This window comes from Sapajus apella, unplaced genomic scaffold (genome assembly GCF_009761245.1).
Source record: "Sapajus apella isolate SASKATOON/1434 unplaced genomic scaffold, GSC_monkey_1.0 scaffold58, whole genome shotgun sequence".
Classification (NCBI taxonomy): Eukaryota; Metazoa; Chordata; class Mammalia; order Primates; family Cebidae; genus Sapajus; species Sapajus apella.
The window spans coordinates 2,436,535-2,455,143 of NW_022436998.1; the positions used below are offsets into that span (position 1 = coordinate 2,436,535).

At 44.3% G+C, this 18,609-nt stretch overlaps 1 protein-coding gene across 8 annotated transcripts in view; it reads left to right on the top strand.

Annotated features, from left to right (window-relative positions):
- The window catches only part of MYOF (myoferlin), a 184,072-nt gene that overhangs the window by 126,073 nt on the left and 39,390 nt on the right, over positions 1-18,609 (top strand). For all 8 annotated transcript variants that reach the window (XR_004258974.1, XM_032245509.1, XM_032245511.1 and 5 more), the window contains 9 exons: positions 1,412-1,557; positions 4,838-5,011; positions 6,261-6,369; positions 8,088-8,165; positions 10,394-10,575; positions 10,669-10,827; positions 10,943-11,041; positions 12,251-12,412; positions 15,509-15,674. Coding sequence is in view for 7 of the 8 variants with exons in the window: in XM_032245509.1 (XP_032101400.1) it covers positions 1,412-1,557; positions 4,838-5,011; positions 6,261-6,369; positions 8,088-8,165; positions 10,394-10,575; positions 10,669-10,827; positions 10,943-11,041; positions 12,251-12,412; positions 15,509-15,674 (1,275 nt within the window). In the remaining variant the exon portion in view is untranslated. The remainder of the gene's footprint in view (positions 1-1,411; positions 1,558-4,837; positions 5,012-6,260; positions 6,370-8,087; positions 8,166-10,393; positions 10,576-10,668; positions 10,828-10,942; positions 11,042-12,250; positions 12,413-15,508; positions 15,675-18,609) is intronic.

Genomic DNA, 18,609 nt, shown 5'->3' on the forward strand with positions numbered 1-18,609 from the left:
TGGAACCTGTCCTCGGTGCCAAAAAGGTTGGGGGCTGCTGGTCTGTGGCAGCTGGGTCACATGGCAGTCAAATGTAGACTAGTCAAATGTAGAATCCAAAGGACAGGCAAGTGTATGGACAAGTGCTAAGTGGGCAGGAGGGTGTTAAGAGTGAAAAACAGGCCAGGTGCGATGGCTAACGTCTGTAATTCCAGCACTTTAGGAGGCTGAGGTGGGTGGATCATGAGGTCAGGAGTTCAAGACCAGCCTGGCCAACATGGTGAAACCCTGTCTCTACTAAAGATACAAAAATTAGCCAGGCACGGTGGCAGGAGCCTGTAATCTCAGATACTTAGGAGGCTGAGGCAGGAGAATCGCTTGAACCAGGGAAGCAGAGGTTGCACTGAGCTGAGATCATGCCACTGCACTCCAGCCTGGGCAACAGAGTGAGACTTTGTCTCCAAAAAAAAAAAAAAAGTGAAAAACATCAGGCGATGGGGGCCACCTGTTTGGGTTTTGAGACGCTTAGGGATCCATGATGAGAATTTGGAGGGAGCTGCAGTCAAGGTTTTCTCTATTCTAACCATACCCCATAATCTCCCTGGGAACACCACATTCAGGCGCCCCCTGGCTCAGAAAAGAAAGCTGTAAACTGCCCTTAAAGTCATCATATGCACCAATAATGCAGATTATTGATATAACTTCTGGTGTTTGTCTTTTTCTCACTTAATTAAAATTAAGTGAACAATAGCATTTGGAATTATCAAAATAGAAAACCTGATTCATTTCTTTATGCATGGAGCATAGAACTGACATTGACCCAGAAGATTTCACATGAATTATAAGCTCCTTGCTGATCTCGATGCACACACCAGATCTTAGAATAATCGTGAGCATTGATTGGGCAATAACTGTGTGCTAAGTATGGCCCTCAGGCATTGCATGTTATTTTGATAGTGTTAAAATACTGTAACCCTATAAAAAGGTGTGTTTTATCTTTACAATGGGGAAATTGGGCCATAGGCAGGTTTACCAACTTGCAGGAAACTTATTTAGTTAACAGCCAACATGTGGTGATGCTAAGATTTGAACCCAGGCTGTGTACCCGCACAGCCCACACCCTCACCTGTGGTTTCTCCTACCTCTTGAATTGGGCTTTATTCTTAAGTGCATTCAATTACCATGAATGACCAGAAGTATAAAAGTGGAGGAGAACCCCATGGCCACCAAGGAAGCATTTTGAGGAACTCAATGGGAACGAGGCTGTATTCAGTTTGGCTGGACATCCCAGCAAAATGAAAAGAGCCACGCATTCGGTCATGATAGTAGAGTGTCTGGGAGCTGGGAGAGTGACTGAATGTTTCCTGGAGGTTTATTTGGTGATCTGGCAAGTGCATCTCTTTTGGGTAACCATTTACAAACTCTGTTCCAGGCTGGGAATATGGAATCACCATTCCTCCTGATCATAAGCCCAAATCCTGGGTTGCCGCAGAGAAAATGTACCATACTCATAGACGGCGAAGGCTGGTCCGAAAACGCAGGAAAGATTTAACACAGACAGCTTCAAGCACCGCAAGGGTAAGAGGAGTCAGGGAAGAGAGCTGGACTGAGGAGCTCTGCCCTCCTGACCACAAAGTCCCAGCTAACTAGGCGTTTCTGCAAAAGCTATTTGCAAATCCATTAGGCTGCACTTGAGGTTCTCAAAGTGAGCTCACCGCAGCCGGCAATATCACCATCACCTGGGCATTTGTTAGAACTGTCCCATCCCAACGCTACTGATTTAGAAATCCTGCGGCTGGGCCCAGCCGTCTGTAGTTCAGCAAATCATCCTGGTGATTCTGAGGCAGGATAAATGTTGAGAACTGCTACAGAGGTGTTAAAAGAAATGGAAATTATTTTGGCAGCATAATATAGTAGCAGCAGTAGCTTAGAACTTGGAACAAGATGTGTGAGATTCAAACTCTGACTTCCCTTTCTTTCTCATCTGCAAAATGGGAATAATATCTATACCTTCTAATTAGCGTATGGTAAGCTTTAAATGAAATAATAATTTTGGGCTGGGCGCGGTGGCTCACGCCTGTAATCCCAGCACTTTGGGAGGCTGAGGCGGGTGGATCACAAGGTCAAGAGATCGAGACCATCCTGGTCAACATGGTGAAACCCCGTCTCTACTAAAAATACAAAAAATTAGCTGGGCATGGTGGTGCATGCCTGTAATCCCAGCTACTCAGGAGGTTGAGGCAGGAGAATTGCCTGAGCCCAGGAGGCGGAGGTTGCGGTGAGCCAAGATCACGCCATTGCACTCCAGCCTGGGCAACAAGAGCGAAACTCCATCTCAAAAAAAAAAAAAAAAAGAAAGAAATAATAATTTTGATAGAACAATAACACTCATAGTAAGTGGCATGTATAGAAGGGGCTTTCTATAAGGCTAGGTACTGAATAGGCATCACCTATAGTCTCTAAGGTTTGGATTTTCTGGCCGTTTTACAGATAATGCTCACAGAGTTTAAGTAGACTTGCTCTAGGTCAAGTATCTAGTAAGTGGCAAAGCTGGTGTTGTAATAGGAACACCAGGAACTCTCTCTATTCCACAGAATGCATAGCTCTAGTAGGTGCTATGACATTAATTTTATTAGATGGTGAGCTTCTGGAAGCAAAAATGGAGCCATAGTCATCTTAGTATCCTCCTTGCTAACTCAGAAATGTGCTCCCAGTAAATAATCTAGTCAAATAAATGAGCCAATGAATGAGTCTTTTTTTACAATTTAATTTTGAGTTCCAAGATACATGCCCAGGATGTGCAGGTTCGTTCCATAGGTAAACGTGTCCCTTGGTGGTTGGCTGCTCCTATCAACCCATCACTTAGGTATTAAACCCAGCATGCATCAGCTGTTTATCCTGATGCTCTCCCTCCCTCCACCCCCTGGCCCCAGTGTGTGTTGTTTCCCTCCCTGTGTCCATGTGTTCTCATTGTTCAGCTCCCACCTGTGAGAACACGTGGTATTTGGTTTTATATTTCCATGTTTGTTTGCTGAGGATGATGGCCTCTAGCTCCATCCATGTCCCTGCAAAGGATACAGTCTCATTCCTTTTTATGACTGTATAGTATTCCGTGGTGTGTATGTAGCACATTTTCTTTATCCAGTCTATTATTGATGGGCATTTGGGTTGATTCCATGTATTTGCTATTGTGAATAGTGCTACAATGAAAATATGCATGCATGCTTCTTTATAATAGAATTATTTATATTCCTCTGGGTATGTACCCACTAATGAGATTGCTGGGTCAAATGGCATTTCTGGTTCCAGGTCTTTGAGGAATCGCCACACTGTCTTCCACAATGTTGAGCTAATTTACACTTCCACCAACAGTGTAAAAGTGTTCCTGTTTCTCCACAGCCTGACCAGCATCTGTTGTTTCTTGACTTTTTAATATAAAATCTCTATTCTGACTGGTGTGAGATGGTATCTCATTGTGGTTTTTATTTGCATTTCTCTAATGATCAGTGATGTTGAGCTTTTTTTCATGTTTGTTGGCCGCATAAATTTCTTGAGAAGTATCTGTTCATGTCATTTACTCACTTTTTAATGATGTTGTTTGTTTTTTTTCTTGTAATTTTGCTTAAGTTCCTTGTAGATTCTGGATATTAGTCCTTTGTCAGATGGATAGATTGCAAAACTTTTCTCCCATTCTGTAGGTTGCCTGTTCACTCTGGTGATAGTTTCTTTTGCTGTGCAGAAGCTCTTTAGTTTAATGATCCCATTCTGATGGGGTGAGAAATTTCTAGAGGTGCTGGAACCCTCTCCCACATGAGAGCACCAAGTTGAAGTGGAAGGAACACTGAGCCACCAGTTGGAAGGCTCTGGCTATGGCCCAGCTCTACCAATGAGTATTGCTGAGACTTTGATCATGTTTCCTAACCTGCCTTACTCTTGCCTATGTGAAATCTTTCACTGCTACTATTAATATTACTAGAGGGTCAGGCACAAGATTATGCTTAACCTGCGTTTTACATTTATTCAAAGTGAAAAAAATAGACCCAACGACAGTAATTACTCACATGGAGCTCTTATTTCTCAGATTGTAAATATTATTCCATAAAATTTTACATTTATTAAATCCAGTCATACTTTTAAGATAGTTAAATAAAATTTCTGCCATGAAAATGTCAGCTACATGAAGGCAAAGACCCTATCTTTTCTTCACTGTGTCCTTACCCCTAACATGATCCCTGTCACATAGTAGGCACTCAGATTTCTTGAATGAATAGAATACAACATTGAATACTGATACCACTTGTATATCAATAGTTTTTAAGCTGAAAAGTAGCATACAAATCTGTCATTGGTTATTACAGAAAGAATATATTCTGACCTATCACTTTATTAGTTATGGCAGCTATTAGCTCAGGCAAAACATTTAAACCTTGGCGGGGGGCATTTACTTTTTTTCCTACCTATGTAAAGTGGAGATACCAATGTTTTACAAACTATATCACACTAGCAACGTTTTTATGTACTAATGAAGTGAGAAAACCGAAAGCAATTTGAGAAAGAGTCTACTTGCTTCACCCACCCCAAGTCTGAATGAGGTGCACCTCGTGAGGGTCGGTCCCCCGTGGAGCTGTAATTGCCTGCTTATCTCTCTGCACTCCCACAGTCCATCGGCTCTGCAAGGGCACAGATCCTGTCTGTTTTTTTCTTTTCTGTATTCCTGGCTCTAGCTCAGTACTTGGCAAAGAGCTGATTTTGAATACTATGTGTCTGCTGATTGATCAAATGACCTGTTTTATCAGGATAAGGAATATCATCAGCAGCAGCATCGTCATCATCATTAACATTTTTACTTCTGTTTTAGGCCATGGAGGAATTGGAAGACCAAGAAGGTTGGGAATATGCTTCTTTAATTGGCTGGAAATTTCACTGGAAACAACGAAGTTCAGATACCTTTCGCCGCAGACGCTGGAGGAGAAAAATGGCTCCTTCAGAAACACATGGTGCAGCTGCCATCTTTAAACTTGAAGGTGCCCTTGTAAGTACTAGGTTGCCAGAGCGCAGATCGTATTGGTGTAGAGAAAATATGTGAGTGTTAGATACAGCACTGCCAACTCCACAGAAATGCCTGTCATTCCAGTACCATAAGATGGCAAATATTAACAGGTTGAGAGAAAGCCACACATCCTGGGTACTCAGTACCTCCTGTAGAATGAACGGACCATGAACACAGGAGTGTTCTAAGAAATACTCCTGCTGACACACCTGCTTCACCTAGCATTTTCCACATGTGTCTGTTCCAGGACCCTTGTTTCAGGTAACATCTGTTCACATCCCAGACACAAGTTCCTTAAATCGTATCTTAGAAACTGCAACTGTTCAACAAACCAAAAAAGTTAAATATACAGATGTGAGGGGGAGGAAATCAGAGGGCTAGATCACAAAATTAGAGAGCAATTCATACAGAAGCACAATAAAGAAGTCGGTGAAAAAGCAGGCAGGTGGAAGGAAGGGATAGAAAAATGGCAGTGGGTGATCTAAAACAATAGGGGGCCGGGCGCGGTGGCTCACGCCTGTTATCCCAGCACTTTGGGAGGCTGAGGCAGGTGGATCACGAGGTTGGGAGTTCAAGACCAGCCTGGCCAAGATGGTGAAACTCCGTCTCTAATAAAAATACAAAAATTAGCCGGGTGTGGTAGCAGGTGCCTGTAATCCCAGCTACTCGAGAGGCTGAGACAGAGAATTGCTTGAACCCAGTAGTTGGAAGTTGCAGTGAGCCGAGATCATGCCACTGCAGTCCATCCTGGGGTGACAGAGCGAGACTCCATCTCAAAAATAAAATAAAATATAAAATAAAACAATAGAGTGGTCAGGAGCCATGCCCCAACAGCCTATTTTTGTATTTCTGCACTGTGACCCACTGCGTTCTCCTGCTGCTGCTGCTCTTTCTCTTCCTTATCCCATCCTTTTACTCCCTATTGATCCTCTGCATTTTTTCTTTTTTTCCCTTTTTCTCAGCATCAGGGTTTGGCAAACCTGGACTGGAGGTAGGAGGGCTGGCTCCCACTTCCTGCTTGGCTGCTTTCCAGCTAAGCAACTTCAGGGAAGTCACTTGCTATCCTAGGACTTGCTCCTCTTAAAAAAAAAAAAAGAGGGAGTTTGGATGATAGCATCTTTACAAAGCTAGAATTCCATTTGTTTGGGATTCTTGCCTCTGGGTTGGTTGGCTTGCTTTTAGGCAGTGTTTCCTGACTCCTCTGCTAACTGACTCTGTTAATTGACTTTAGGGGGCAGACACTACGGAAGATGGGGATGAGAAGACTGTGGAGAAGCAGAAGCACAGCGCCACTGCTGTGTTCGGAGCAAACACACCCATTGTTTCCTGCAATTTTGACAGTGAGTTTTATTTTTTTTAATTTATTTTTATTCATTTTTATTTGAGATGGAGTCTCACTCTGTCACCCAGGCTGGAATACAGCGGCGTGATCTCGGCTCACTGCCACCTGCCAGGTTCAAGCAATTCCCCTGTCTCAGCCTCCTGAGTAGCTGGGACTACAGGTACGCGTCACCATGCCCCTGGCTAATTTTTTGTATTTTTAGTAGAGACAGGGTTTTGCCATATTAGCCAGGCTGGTCTCGACCTCCTGACTTCTGGTAATCCACCCACCTCAGCCTCCCAAAGTGCTGGGATTACAGGCGTGAGCCACTACAGCTGGCCAACAGTGAATTTTAAACATGACTTTGTGAATTCCACTTCCTTTTATCTCAAGGAAACTTCAAATCACCAAATATGATTTTAAAATCTCTTCATGCAAACATGACTTTCATTTTCATCCTTGATGAAAGGGGTTTTTAAAAATACAGTTGAAAACCATGTCATATTTAAGGTGAAGCGTGATCAAATCACTGATTTTAACAGTCTATCTAAGATGTGTTTATCTAGTAAGCCTCCAAAATTGAAATTTTAACTATGAAAAAAGACACAAAAAATTAAATAAAAGTTGGTTTCAATAATAACCTTCAGGATTTGGGGGCTGAGAGAGACCTACTCTACAATAATATTAACAAACACTAACATAGGTCTTAGCTCTTAGCATGGGCTAGGAACTATACATATTATAACTTGGTTAATCCTCCTGACAACACTATAAAGTAGGTGCTATTATTGTCCCCATTTTACAGAAGTGGGAACCAAAGCACAGGAAGATTAAATAACTTGCCCAAAGTCTTATGGTTAGTAAGCACTAGAGACAAGATTTGAACTCAGATAGTGGAGCTCCCAGAATCTGTGCATGGAATCACAAAGCTCTGCTATCTCACAGAGAGAGAGAGACAGAGAGAGTGTCAGAGAAAGAGAGAGAGAGAGACAGACACAGAGTGTCAGAGAGAGAGAGACAGTGTCAGAGAGAGAGAGAGAGAGAGAGAGAGAGAGAGAGTCACAGAGAGAGAGAGAGAGAGAGTGTCAGAGAGAGACAGAGTGTCAGAGAGAGAGAGACAGAGAGAGTGTCAGAGACACAGAGTGTCACAGAGAGAGCGTCAGAGAGAGAGAGAGAATGTCAGAGGAAGAGAGACAAACACAGAATATAATAATAAAAGAAGGCGTATGAAGAGTTTGAAATGTCACAGAAAGTTTTAGAAGATAACTGTTTCCCAGATCTGGTGCCGAAGTAGTATAGAAAGCCCTATTCCTATAACTGCTGGAGACCCAGTTTCATTTGAAAGGTCTGTGATGACAAGCAGCACCCTACATTCAGTTAGTTTATAACAGAGGTAATGTTTTCCTGATTGACACACTTTTCACTGAGCTTACTAAGTATTTTTTAAAAAGAATACATATGAATATTTTAAGACCAAGTCTCACTCTGTCGCCCAGGCTGGAGTGCAGTGGCGTGATCTCAGCTCATTGAACTACTTTGGGAGGACACATCATCACTACCCTATGTGCTGGTTACTGTGGGAACTATAACAGATTCAGGTGGCCCATTTATCAGAAACATGTATTTTTTTTCCAAATATTCCAGTAAAATAGCAGTTTACAGTGTTACGTTTATTTTTGTTTGTTTGTTATGTTCTTTGTTACATTTCTTGTAAGTAATCGTCATTTTGCTTTTTAGGAGTCTACATCTACCACCTGCGCTGCTATGTCTATCAAGCCAGAAACCTCCTGGCTTTAGACAAGGATAGCTTTTCAGGTAAAGGAAAACAATCTTCATGCTACACATGATTATACAGCATGCTATTCACTTCTATGTGTCAAGTGAATGCCTTCTGTCCTTTCTAACAAAAACCCTTTTCATGTGGAGATTATTGTTGCATCCTGGAAGCAAACTTGCTCAATCATTAGATAAATCATCACTGAAACCTTTAGGCACCATTGCTGGGTGCTAGTGATACACAGAAGATCCTTTGGTACTGATAGATATTAATTGATTAAGTAATAAGAAGCACCGAGAAAGTGAGTTCTCATCTCTGTTTATATACATGGCTGTGTTTTCATCCCTGGACCCTTGGGTTGATTGGGAAGTTAAGATCCTTTAAATTTTTCTGTAGGTTCTCTCAAGGTATCAAAAAGATGACAAGTTTGCCGTCTGCCTACAGCACCAGGCTTTGAGCAGTTTAGAGTTCATTTTAACCTCCTCCTCTGCCTGCTCCCCAGATACGCGATACCGTGAGGCTCTGTCGTCTCTTGCACTGACACCCCAGCTGCTTTTGTTGCTTTGGACTGGTTCTGAGGGGAAGGCTATTGGCAAGGGAGCGGGGAGGAGGGGAGAACATGCCTGCCTGGGGATTTGAGTCCTTGCTGCTCAACCATGGATTGAGCTATCTGGGGAGCATTCCACTTCAGGACTCAAAGCCCAGCAGAGCTTCCCTGGGCTTTCTATGGAAACAACTCTTAACCCCATGTCCCGTTTGCCCTGAACTGCACTTTTTTATTCCAACCGGGAAATGTGTTAAAGCATTTGCCTGACTCTCATGTGCTCACATCAATTTTGAAGCATGTTTCAAGCACTAATATTTACCAATATTTGTGAATGGTTTCCTTTTGATACAAATTTGACCAGATTCAAGATTGTCACTGCAATATACATCTCCAATGTGGTCTTTGAAGACATTTTCAAATATTTTCCACCAGAGGGCACTCTATCACTGAGAGTCAAAAAAAATATTTCCAAAATTCGTGACTAAAGCTTCATAAAACTTTAAGCACATTCCTTGCAGTTTGAGATAGAAGAATTATCATCAGGGCGAAAGCAAAGGGTTTATATGATGGCTCCACTTCTAGAAACCAAGCACTTTTAGCTTATACAAGAGTTTCAGGCTAGATACTGTGTTATTTTTCAGATAGGTCAGCCCCCAGGCAACTGCAAAAAGGTTTGATGAAATTATTTATCATGAAGGAGAACATAGATTATTTCTCCATACACAACATTGCTTTCTCTCCATTCTTTATTTTATTTACTTGTTTATTTTGAGAAGGAGTTTTGCTGTTGTTGTCCAGGCAGTGCAATTGTGCGATCTTGGCTCACCGCAACTTCCGCCTCCCAAGTTCAAGCAATTCTCCTGCCTCAGCCTCCCAAGTAGCTGGGATTACAGGCATGCACCACCACACCCTGCTAATTTTGTATTTTTAGTAGAGATGGGGTTTCACCATGTTGGTCTCGAATTCCTGACCTCAGGTAATCCACCCACCTTGGCCTCCCAGAGTGCTGGGATTGCAGGCGTGAGCCACTGCACCCAGCAGCTTTCTCTCCATTCTTAAGTATAGTGAGTCAACGTTTTCTGCTGTCACAGATTGTAAACTATGAGCATCTGAGCTTTTCCTGTTCCTCTTGTACTCTTGAGACCTGGCACTCAATAAATACTTGCTGAATGGATTATCATCAACATTAAAAACAACTATAATAAAAACTAGCATTTATCAGATACTCCCTATAGGACAGGCTCTATCCTAAGTAGCTAACATTACTTATGTCGTTTTATCCTCAACACTGTGAGGCAGATATTACTTTCATGCATGGAGGAGGGAACCAAGGTTTAGGAAGATTATTTTCCCCTCAAAGTTATGCAGCAGGGGTGAAGGGCAGGTATTGAACCTGGGTTGTATCTGACTGCAGAGCCTTCCCTCAACCATGACTGCAGTGCTCTTGCAGAGGAAAACTGTGGGCCCAATTACCCTTGGTGAGGACATACTCCAAAGAGATACCTCTCAGTACACATCGGGGTCTCGCTTCAGGTGTCTCTGCTGCAGTACCAGAACCTTCCATGGGGAACTCCCTGCTCCCTAGAAACCCTCTCTCCAGGAGGATGGTGAGAGCCCACCGTCATTATATCCAGAGGGAAAGAATGTGGTTGCAGTGAGTGGTCTTAGGGAGTTAGATTCTAGCCATGGCCCCATTGTTCTTCTCGCTTTCTGTTTTAGATCCGTATGCTCATGTCTCTTTCCTCCATCGGAGCAAAACCACTGAAATCATCCGTTCAACCCTGAATCCCACGTGGGACCAAACAATTATATTCGATGAAGTTGAAATCTATGGGGAACCTCAAACAATTCTACAGAATCCACCCAAAGTGATCATGGAACTTTTTGACAATGACCAAGTGGTAGGTCATTTAGAATTTCTAAGATAACTTGGGGATGATGGAGATTTGAAGGGATCATTGTTGGGGAATTTAAGAATTCCTTTGTTTCCCTAGGGCAAAGATGAATTTTTAGGACGAAGCATTTTCTCTCCTCTGGTGAAACTGAACTCAGAAATGGACATCGCACCCAAACTTCTCTGGCACCCAGTAATGAATGGAGACAAAGCCTGTGGAGATGTTCTTGTCACCGCAGAGCTGATTCTGAGGGACAGGGTACATTGCTGTGTTCTTCCTCATATGTTCTGTCAGCTTCTTAAGATGCGTTCATTCTAGGCACTGTTTGCTTGAACTGAAGGGAGGTATTGACATATCCATGTTTGTTTCACAGGATGGCTCCAACCTTCCCATTCTTCCCCCTCAAAGGGCACCAAATCTATACATGGTCCCCCAGGGGATCAGGCCTGTGGTCCAGCTCACTGCCATTGAGGTATGCTGCCCCCCACGTGTTACTCATCAAATCAAACAGCTGTGACTGCTGAACAGGAATCTTTGTATAGAAAATAGAATCCTGCTGCATATTTTCTTGCTATGTCCAACTTCCTTTACAACTTGTCCAAAAACTGGAGATATTCATGGGAGTAGAGGCTTGTTGAAGCAACAAGGAGAGGTCAATTCTAGCATTCCTGAGAGCATCTAAACTCCTCATTTACTGGGAGCCAGCAGGTTTCTGGGTTTTTCAGATCAACTAGAGAACTGGGAGAGGGAAGATGGACCAGAAGGGAATGACTCTTTATATGCCCAGAGATAGGGACTTGGCAGGGAGTCAGAGACGGAAGTTGGATGGGAGCCGTTGGCAATGTTGACACGTCAGCTACAGGCTGATGGCCCCAACCAGGTGGCTTGTTAGACAGTGTTTGGCCTACTCCCAAGACTTCCCTCTGTCCAGTCAAGCAGCTGTTAACACTCCAAGATTTCCCTTCTCTGGCTGTCTTGCTAAGAATTCTCAAAGGCTGAGGCCATCACTTTGAAATGCCTGCATGTCAGACACCTTGTTAAGTTTACTGGTGGGCTGGGCGTGGTGGCTCATGCCTGTAATTCCAGCACTTTGGGAAGCCAAGGCAGGCTGATCACTTGAAGCCAGGGGTTTGAGACCAGCCTGGCCAACATGGTGAAACCCTGTCTCTACTAAAAATACAAAAATTAGCCAGGCGCGGTGGCACGTGCCTGTAATCCCAGCTACTTGGGAGGCTGAGACACAAGAATTGCTTGAACTTGGGGTAGAAGTTCCAGTGAGTCTAGTTTGTGCTACCCCTGCACTCCAGCCTGGACAACAGAGTGAGACTCTGTCTCAAAAAAACAAAAAACAAGTTTACAGATGATTATCAGAATAACCCTACGATAGATAATACAATCAGTCTTGTTTGTAGATGAGACATATAGAGGTTAGTTAGTTACCTTGTCAGCATTGACACAGCTATTAGACGGCACAGCCAGGGTTTGATTGCTTCACTCCTAACTGCATTGCTTCTTTAGGGTCTCAGGCAGGAGAAAGAAAGGGGCAAAACCACTTTCTTTGCATGACCTACAAGCTTACTAGGATAATGTTCAAATTAATCTTAAAGACTTTGCAAGTAATTCTGAATATTATTTTTAAAGTCCTCGGTTACCTTCCCTTCTCTTTAAATTGTTTTCTTAGATTCTAGCCTGGGGCTTAAGAAATATGAAAAACTTCCAGATGGCTTCTATCACATCCCCCAGTCTTGTCGTGGAGTGTGGAGGAGAAAGGGTAGAATCAGTGGTCATCAAAAGCCTTAAGAAGACACCCAACTTTCCAAGTTCTGTTCTCTTCATGAAAGTGGTACAGTATTGATTCTCTGTAATCACCCATGTGCGTTGAAATATGAATGTATATGCCACACACACATGCACACGCGCACACGCGCACATGCATACGCACACACGCAGAGTTTATTTCCAAAATCTGACAAATAGAAAAACCCTGCCTTATATTCAGCTTGCCAATGACTTTTTCCCCTGAAATTCTCACACCGTAGTGATGATTTCTTAAAGCATCAAAACAACTCCAGTGGCACAGAAATATCTGTGAGCAATACTTACTTATTTCTCCAGTAAACTTTCCATCTATCCAGGTTATATATTACAGGCTCTTGGTCAACCCCATGAGGGCAGAATATTAACCCCCAGTCATGCGTGGACCAGATAGACCCCCTACAGATGTGCATGGACCAGAATCCTCTGGATGAGGACGGGCTGTCTGGGGAAGGGGCGGCTTGTGAGGGAAGGTATATGGGGTGATGGGGCCATGCCCCTGGTAGCCCCTAACTGTGCCCCACCTCCAGGTGCCCCTGGGATGGCACCTTCTGTGCTCCATCGAGGCTACCCTCTGATTGGTAAAGATGTGAGTTCCCAACCCTCCATCACAGACCCTGTAATACCTGGGACAAGAAGAGGTCACCCAGTCTTTCCGTTTTTATTTTTATTTTATTTTATTTTTTTTTTTTTTTGAGACGGAGTTTCGCTCTTGTTACCCAGGCTGGAGTGCAATGGCGCGATCTCGGCTCACCGCAACCTCCGCCTCCTGGGCTCAGGCAATTCTCCTGCCTCAGCCTCCTAGGTCGCTGGCATTACAGGCATGCGCCACCATGCCCAGCTAATTTTTTGTATTTTTAGTAGAGACGGGGTTTCACCATGTTGACCAGGATGGTCTCGATCTCTTGACCTCGTGATCCACCCGCCTCGGCCTCCCACAGTGCTGGGATTACAGGCTTGAGCCACCGCGCCCGGCCCTCTTTCCATTTTTAAAGCAGTTCATTTCTTTTCCTTTTTTAAAAAAATTTTTAATTTTTATTTTTTGAGACAGAGTTTCACTCTTGTTGCCCAGGCTGGAGAGCAGTGGCATGATCTTGGCTCACTGCAACCTCCACCTCCTGGGTTCAAGTGATTTTCCTGTCTCAGCCTCCTGAGTAGCTGGGATTACAGGGATGTGCCACCATACCCGTCTTTACTAAAATGCAAAGTTAGCTGGGATATTTTTTGCGCAGACACAAAAAAATACTCCAGCTAATTTTGTATTTTTAGTAGAGACCAGGTTTCTCCATGTTGGCCAGGCTGGTCTCGAACTCCTGACCTCAGGTGATCCACCTGCCTCAGCCTCCCAAAGTGCTGGGATTATAGGCATGAGTCACCGTGCCCAGCCTAAAGCAGTTAATTTCTTAACTTTTACCAAACAAAAACAAAACAAAACAAAAAACCTTCCGTTTTTACTCTATTGTATAAATAGGTGAAATAAAGATAGTTCATTACCTTGAAGTGTTGGAAGACCTAGAAGCTTCCCATTCCTTTCCCCACCCCAGTCATTTTTCTGACCTTGATGTCTCCAATACAGTGCTCTTGAACGCCAGGGTCACATGCTTCAGTCTCTTATTTTACAGAGGAGAAATCTTAGGCCTAAAGAGGGGAAATGTTTATCCAGTGTCATAGTATCAGGCGACGCTGTCTATACCGCAGTGACTGTGTCCTAACTACAGTGACAGCTGTCATGCAGTGCTAGATGCATTCTTACTTGGTACACCTAGTCTTTAATCCTGCGGGGTAAACATCTTCACCCCTCTTATACCCACTTTGGGGAAAACCAAGAGGTAACTAATGTACACAAGGGGACATCGCTAGTGAGTGGCCAGTGTTTGCACAGAGGTCCCTCCAGCCCCAAAGCCCGTGCTCTCTTCCCTGTCATGCAACAGATGGCAAGCCACTGGGATGCTCCCAGCCGGGGTCCCAAAGTGGTTGCCCCTGGGCCACTCCACCTGTTCTTGTCCACTCCCCACACCTCCATCCCCTTCCACGTTCTAGTCTACAATCTAGCCTTGGTCAGCAGAGATTAGAAAAACCACTGGGATAATCCCAGCTTCTATTCCTGTGTCAGGCCAGAGACAGAAATTCACCTGAGCGACATACCAAGTGGGGCCCTAGGTCAGCCCACAATTCCCCAATCAGGCATTGTCACCGAAGCCACCAAATTCCATGAGAGGGAGCCAGGGGAGTCAGGAAAAAGCAGCAATCCATTTTTGCACTGAATTTCCAGGGCAAAAAGACTCTTGGCCATCGTTATTTCTCTTAGAGATTCAGTTTTGTCTTGACCATTTCTAAAGTCTGCTCAGAACTGGCTAGTAGATGACCAAAGCTCTGGGCTTGTTAGCCTTGCGCATGTCCCCTCCCAGGAAGCAGAGCAGAGCAAAGAGTACAGGGCAGTGACAAACAGTATGGGTCAGTGATTCCTCACTTACAGGACACAGCATGGGCCAGGTACTATTCTAAGTACTCTTCACGTATAGTAATTCAACAATTTTACTATTACTCATGAAATAATGGGGGCGTGGAAGGGTTAGCCCAGCAGTTGATGGCGGCAGCACCAGGACTTGACCCCAGGTAGTCTGGCTGACAGCCCGTGTTCTTAAGCATTGAGCTCCTTGCCCAGCACATAAGTGACTGAATGATTTATTGTGAGTCCTCAGGGCTGTGTGGTAAAGAGAATCTGGATTGGTCCACTGGAGAAATTTTTCTCAAAGCTGCCCTTGTCTGGTCTTGTAAAGAGAAATGACACCGGCCGGGCGCGGTGGCTCAAGCCTGTAATCCCAGCACTGTGGGAGGCCGAGGCGGGTGGATCACGAGGTCAAGAGATCGAGACCATCCTGGTCAACATGGTGAAACCCCGTCTCTACTAAAAATACGAAAAATTAACTGGGCATGGTGGCGCGTGCCTGTAATCCCAGCGACTCAGGAGGCTGGGGCAGGAGAATTGCCTGAACCCGGGAGGCGGAGGTTGCGGTGAGCTGAGATCGCGCCATTGCACTCCAGCCTGGGTAACAAGAGCGAAACTCCATCTCAAAAAAAAAAAAAAAAAGAGAGAAATGACACCTACCTTTGTGATCCCCAGTTCTTGCCCAAGGAGGAATTATACATGCCCCCCCTGGTGATCAAGGTCATCGACCACAGGCAGTTTGGGCGGAAGCCTGTCGTCGGCCAGTGCACCATCGACCACCTGGACCGCTTTCGCTGCGACCCTTATGCAGGGAAAGAGGATATTGTCCCACAGCTCAAAGGTAACATGCAAGTCTGTGCATCAGTCTGGGGGCTTTTCATGCATGGCTCTGATTTAATCTTTACAAACCCTCTCAAGTTAAGTCCTAGATTCGTTGTCTACGTATATTTTGCAGATGAGCAAACAGTGTGAGTTGCAGTGGGTGATGTCACTTTCCCAGGGTTGTATTGCTAGTAAGTGGCAGGGCTGGGCTGGAATCTTGGCCTCGTTTTAGGGGTGGGTGAAATGCTCTGAGGGATTCCTCTCTGAAATCCTGCTCCTGGGTGACCGTAAGACTTCTTTTGAGGAAATGTTAAGTGCCTCATGAATGTTCCTTATTTACCTTTTATCATGCAGGTAGCAAAGCAGGGAGAGCTGTTCCTACATCAGTGAGAGGATGAAGTCATTTTTTCCACCTTTCACTGAATGTTTAGGAAGTGCTCTTTGACTGCCATGCGCTGTTCTAGATATCTGGAGACAGTGGGGACCAAGACAGCCATGTTCCCCTCACACAAGGCAAGAGTCCAGCAGGGAAGGCAAACAAGAAAATGTGCAGTTGCAGTCCAGTGTGATAAATATCTTGATGGGGAAAACAGCAAGCTCCCTGACCCCATGAACACTGAGAGAGGAGGAGATTTTATTTCAGATTGCTTTCCATCTGCGTTCCTACCTCATTAGCACATGGAATTAATATGTAAATGATAGAGCAGGGCATAATGCTTACTTTCGATTTCCATAATAAATAATAGCTAGTGACACAGCATTTTGCAATTACCCGTTCACTAGTTATCCGCTTTTAGCTTACCATGTGCTAGGGACTGTGTTAGGGGCTGGGGGCTACCTCACATCAGTGCAAGAGATCCCAGGCCCGTGGCCTCATAAATTAGACACCGTGGGAGGGCTAGAACACCCTCATTCAGCCGATCCTTGGTGGCTTCAAGACTAAAGCAGATGTCTTCTATTTAAGCAGCTGTGTCACTAACGGGTTCTATTAAAGCTTTCATAAGGGTTGGTACTGACTTTACAAAGCCTCTGAAACCCATCTGCTATGTAGGTCTGACTGAGCATCCTGGATCCCTGATTCAGAGACAAGGAAAAAACATCCACAGTCACGTTTAAGCAAAACTCTACATGTGCTTATCAAGAAATGTCCCATGTAAAACATTTTATGCTGAATTGATGGTGCCTGAAAGAGCAGCCTTTTTGATAACAACAAGGATTATTGAAATTGTCGGAATTGTTTCATTTGAGGTTACTAAATGGAGAGAAACCACTTTCCTGGCATATTTTTCTTACTGCTTTCATGAGAGAAAGTTTGTTGATCTAAATACATGAAAGCGTTCAGAGGTTACAAATGCTACACGCTTTCTCTGGCCCCAGAATCCCTTACCGTGGCTATTGCTCAGGGGCGGGCTGGGCCCAAAGCAGATTCAGCCTGGCAAGTGATCTATGTAATCAACGTAGAGTGTGGTCGAGGCTTCCAGGAGCCCCAGATAAGGAAAATCTCGTTCTTTCATAAAACAAATGAGAGGTTAAGAGTTGAGGAGGGCACTTGGATGGCCTCATGTTGGAAGCCACAGAATAACTTTCTCCTCTTGTTGCTCGGGCATTGTTTCCATGAGGCGGGTAAAGCAGAGAACTGACCCTAGAGGAAAGAACTTGCATTCAGTTGTGTTCATGTGTCCCTGCCCATCTGGCTGTCTTGTTCTCTACTGTTGTGATTGTCAGGATCTGCAGGGGGGCTTATCTTGGAAGTATAGAGACTGCTTCCAAGGCCTAGAGGGCCACATGGATCTAAAACTACCTCACATAGTGACTGATGTATCACAGACGCTCAGGAAATGTCAGTCTCGCCTCCTCCTCAGTATCCCCCCACTGGTTCCTCCAGGCTCTGTGTGGGGTTAAAACACAAGCTTTGGAGTCAGCCAAACCTAGGTTACTTACTCCTCATTATCACTCATTCTTTCACCTGAAGCAAGTGTCTTGCTTGCTCTTAGCTTCAGTTTGTTTTAAAATCTTTAAAATGGGGATAATGGCACATATTCTACAGGATTATTGAGATATTAAATGAGATTATGTAAATAAAGTGTTTAGCTCAATGCCCAGCACATGGTATGTACAAAAAAAGGTTTCTAGGACAGGTGCAGTGGCTCACGCCTGTAATCCCACCACTTTGGGAGGGCAACGTGGGCAGATCATGAGGTCAGGAGTTCAAGACCAGCCTGGCCCATATGGTGAAACTCCATCTCTACTAAAAATACAAAAATTAGCTTGATGTGGTGGCACATGCCTGTAGTCCCAGCTACTTAGGAGGCTGAGGCGGGAGAATCATTTGAACCCAGAGGCAGAGGTTGTAGTGAGCCGAGATTGCACCACTGCACTCCAGAGTGAGACTCCACCTCAAAAAAAAAAAAAAAAGGTTTCTAGCCTCTCCTTCTTTACGTCTTATAAATCAGTTGCCAGGGTGAGTTAAACAGAAAGTTCTATTGGCTTGTCAGGGTTTGTTGTGTCTGGGTTCTGGCCTCCTGTTAAATGTCTTCCTGTCTGATGCCTCTTCAATAAATGGGAGATGTACCTCTCATCCTCCCACCCCTGCCCCAGGGTGAGGCTTTGGTACCCCCTTTAGCTGAATCAAATGTAGTAAGCCCAGGGGCTACTCCTGACTGTGTGCTCTAACTCCCGAATCCTGAGTCACAGACATTTTGGGAATTGTATATAAAGTCAGGGCACCTGTCTTCTCTCTTTGCATACACTGTTGAGAACAAGGGCTGAATAAGCCACTGCAAACTCAGACCTGAAATATGCAATAATCCACCCTGCTTTTCTTTTCCTTTCCTTTCCCTTCTTTTTTTTTAAAGTTATACTTTAAGTTCTGAGATACACGTGCAAAATGTGCAGGTTTGTTACACAGTATACACGTGCCATGGTGGTTTGCTGCACCCATCAACCCATCATCT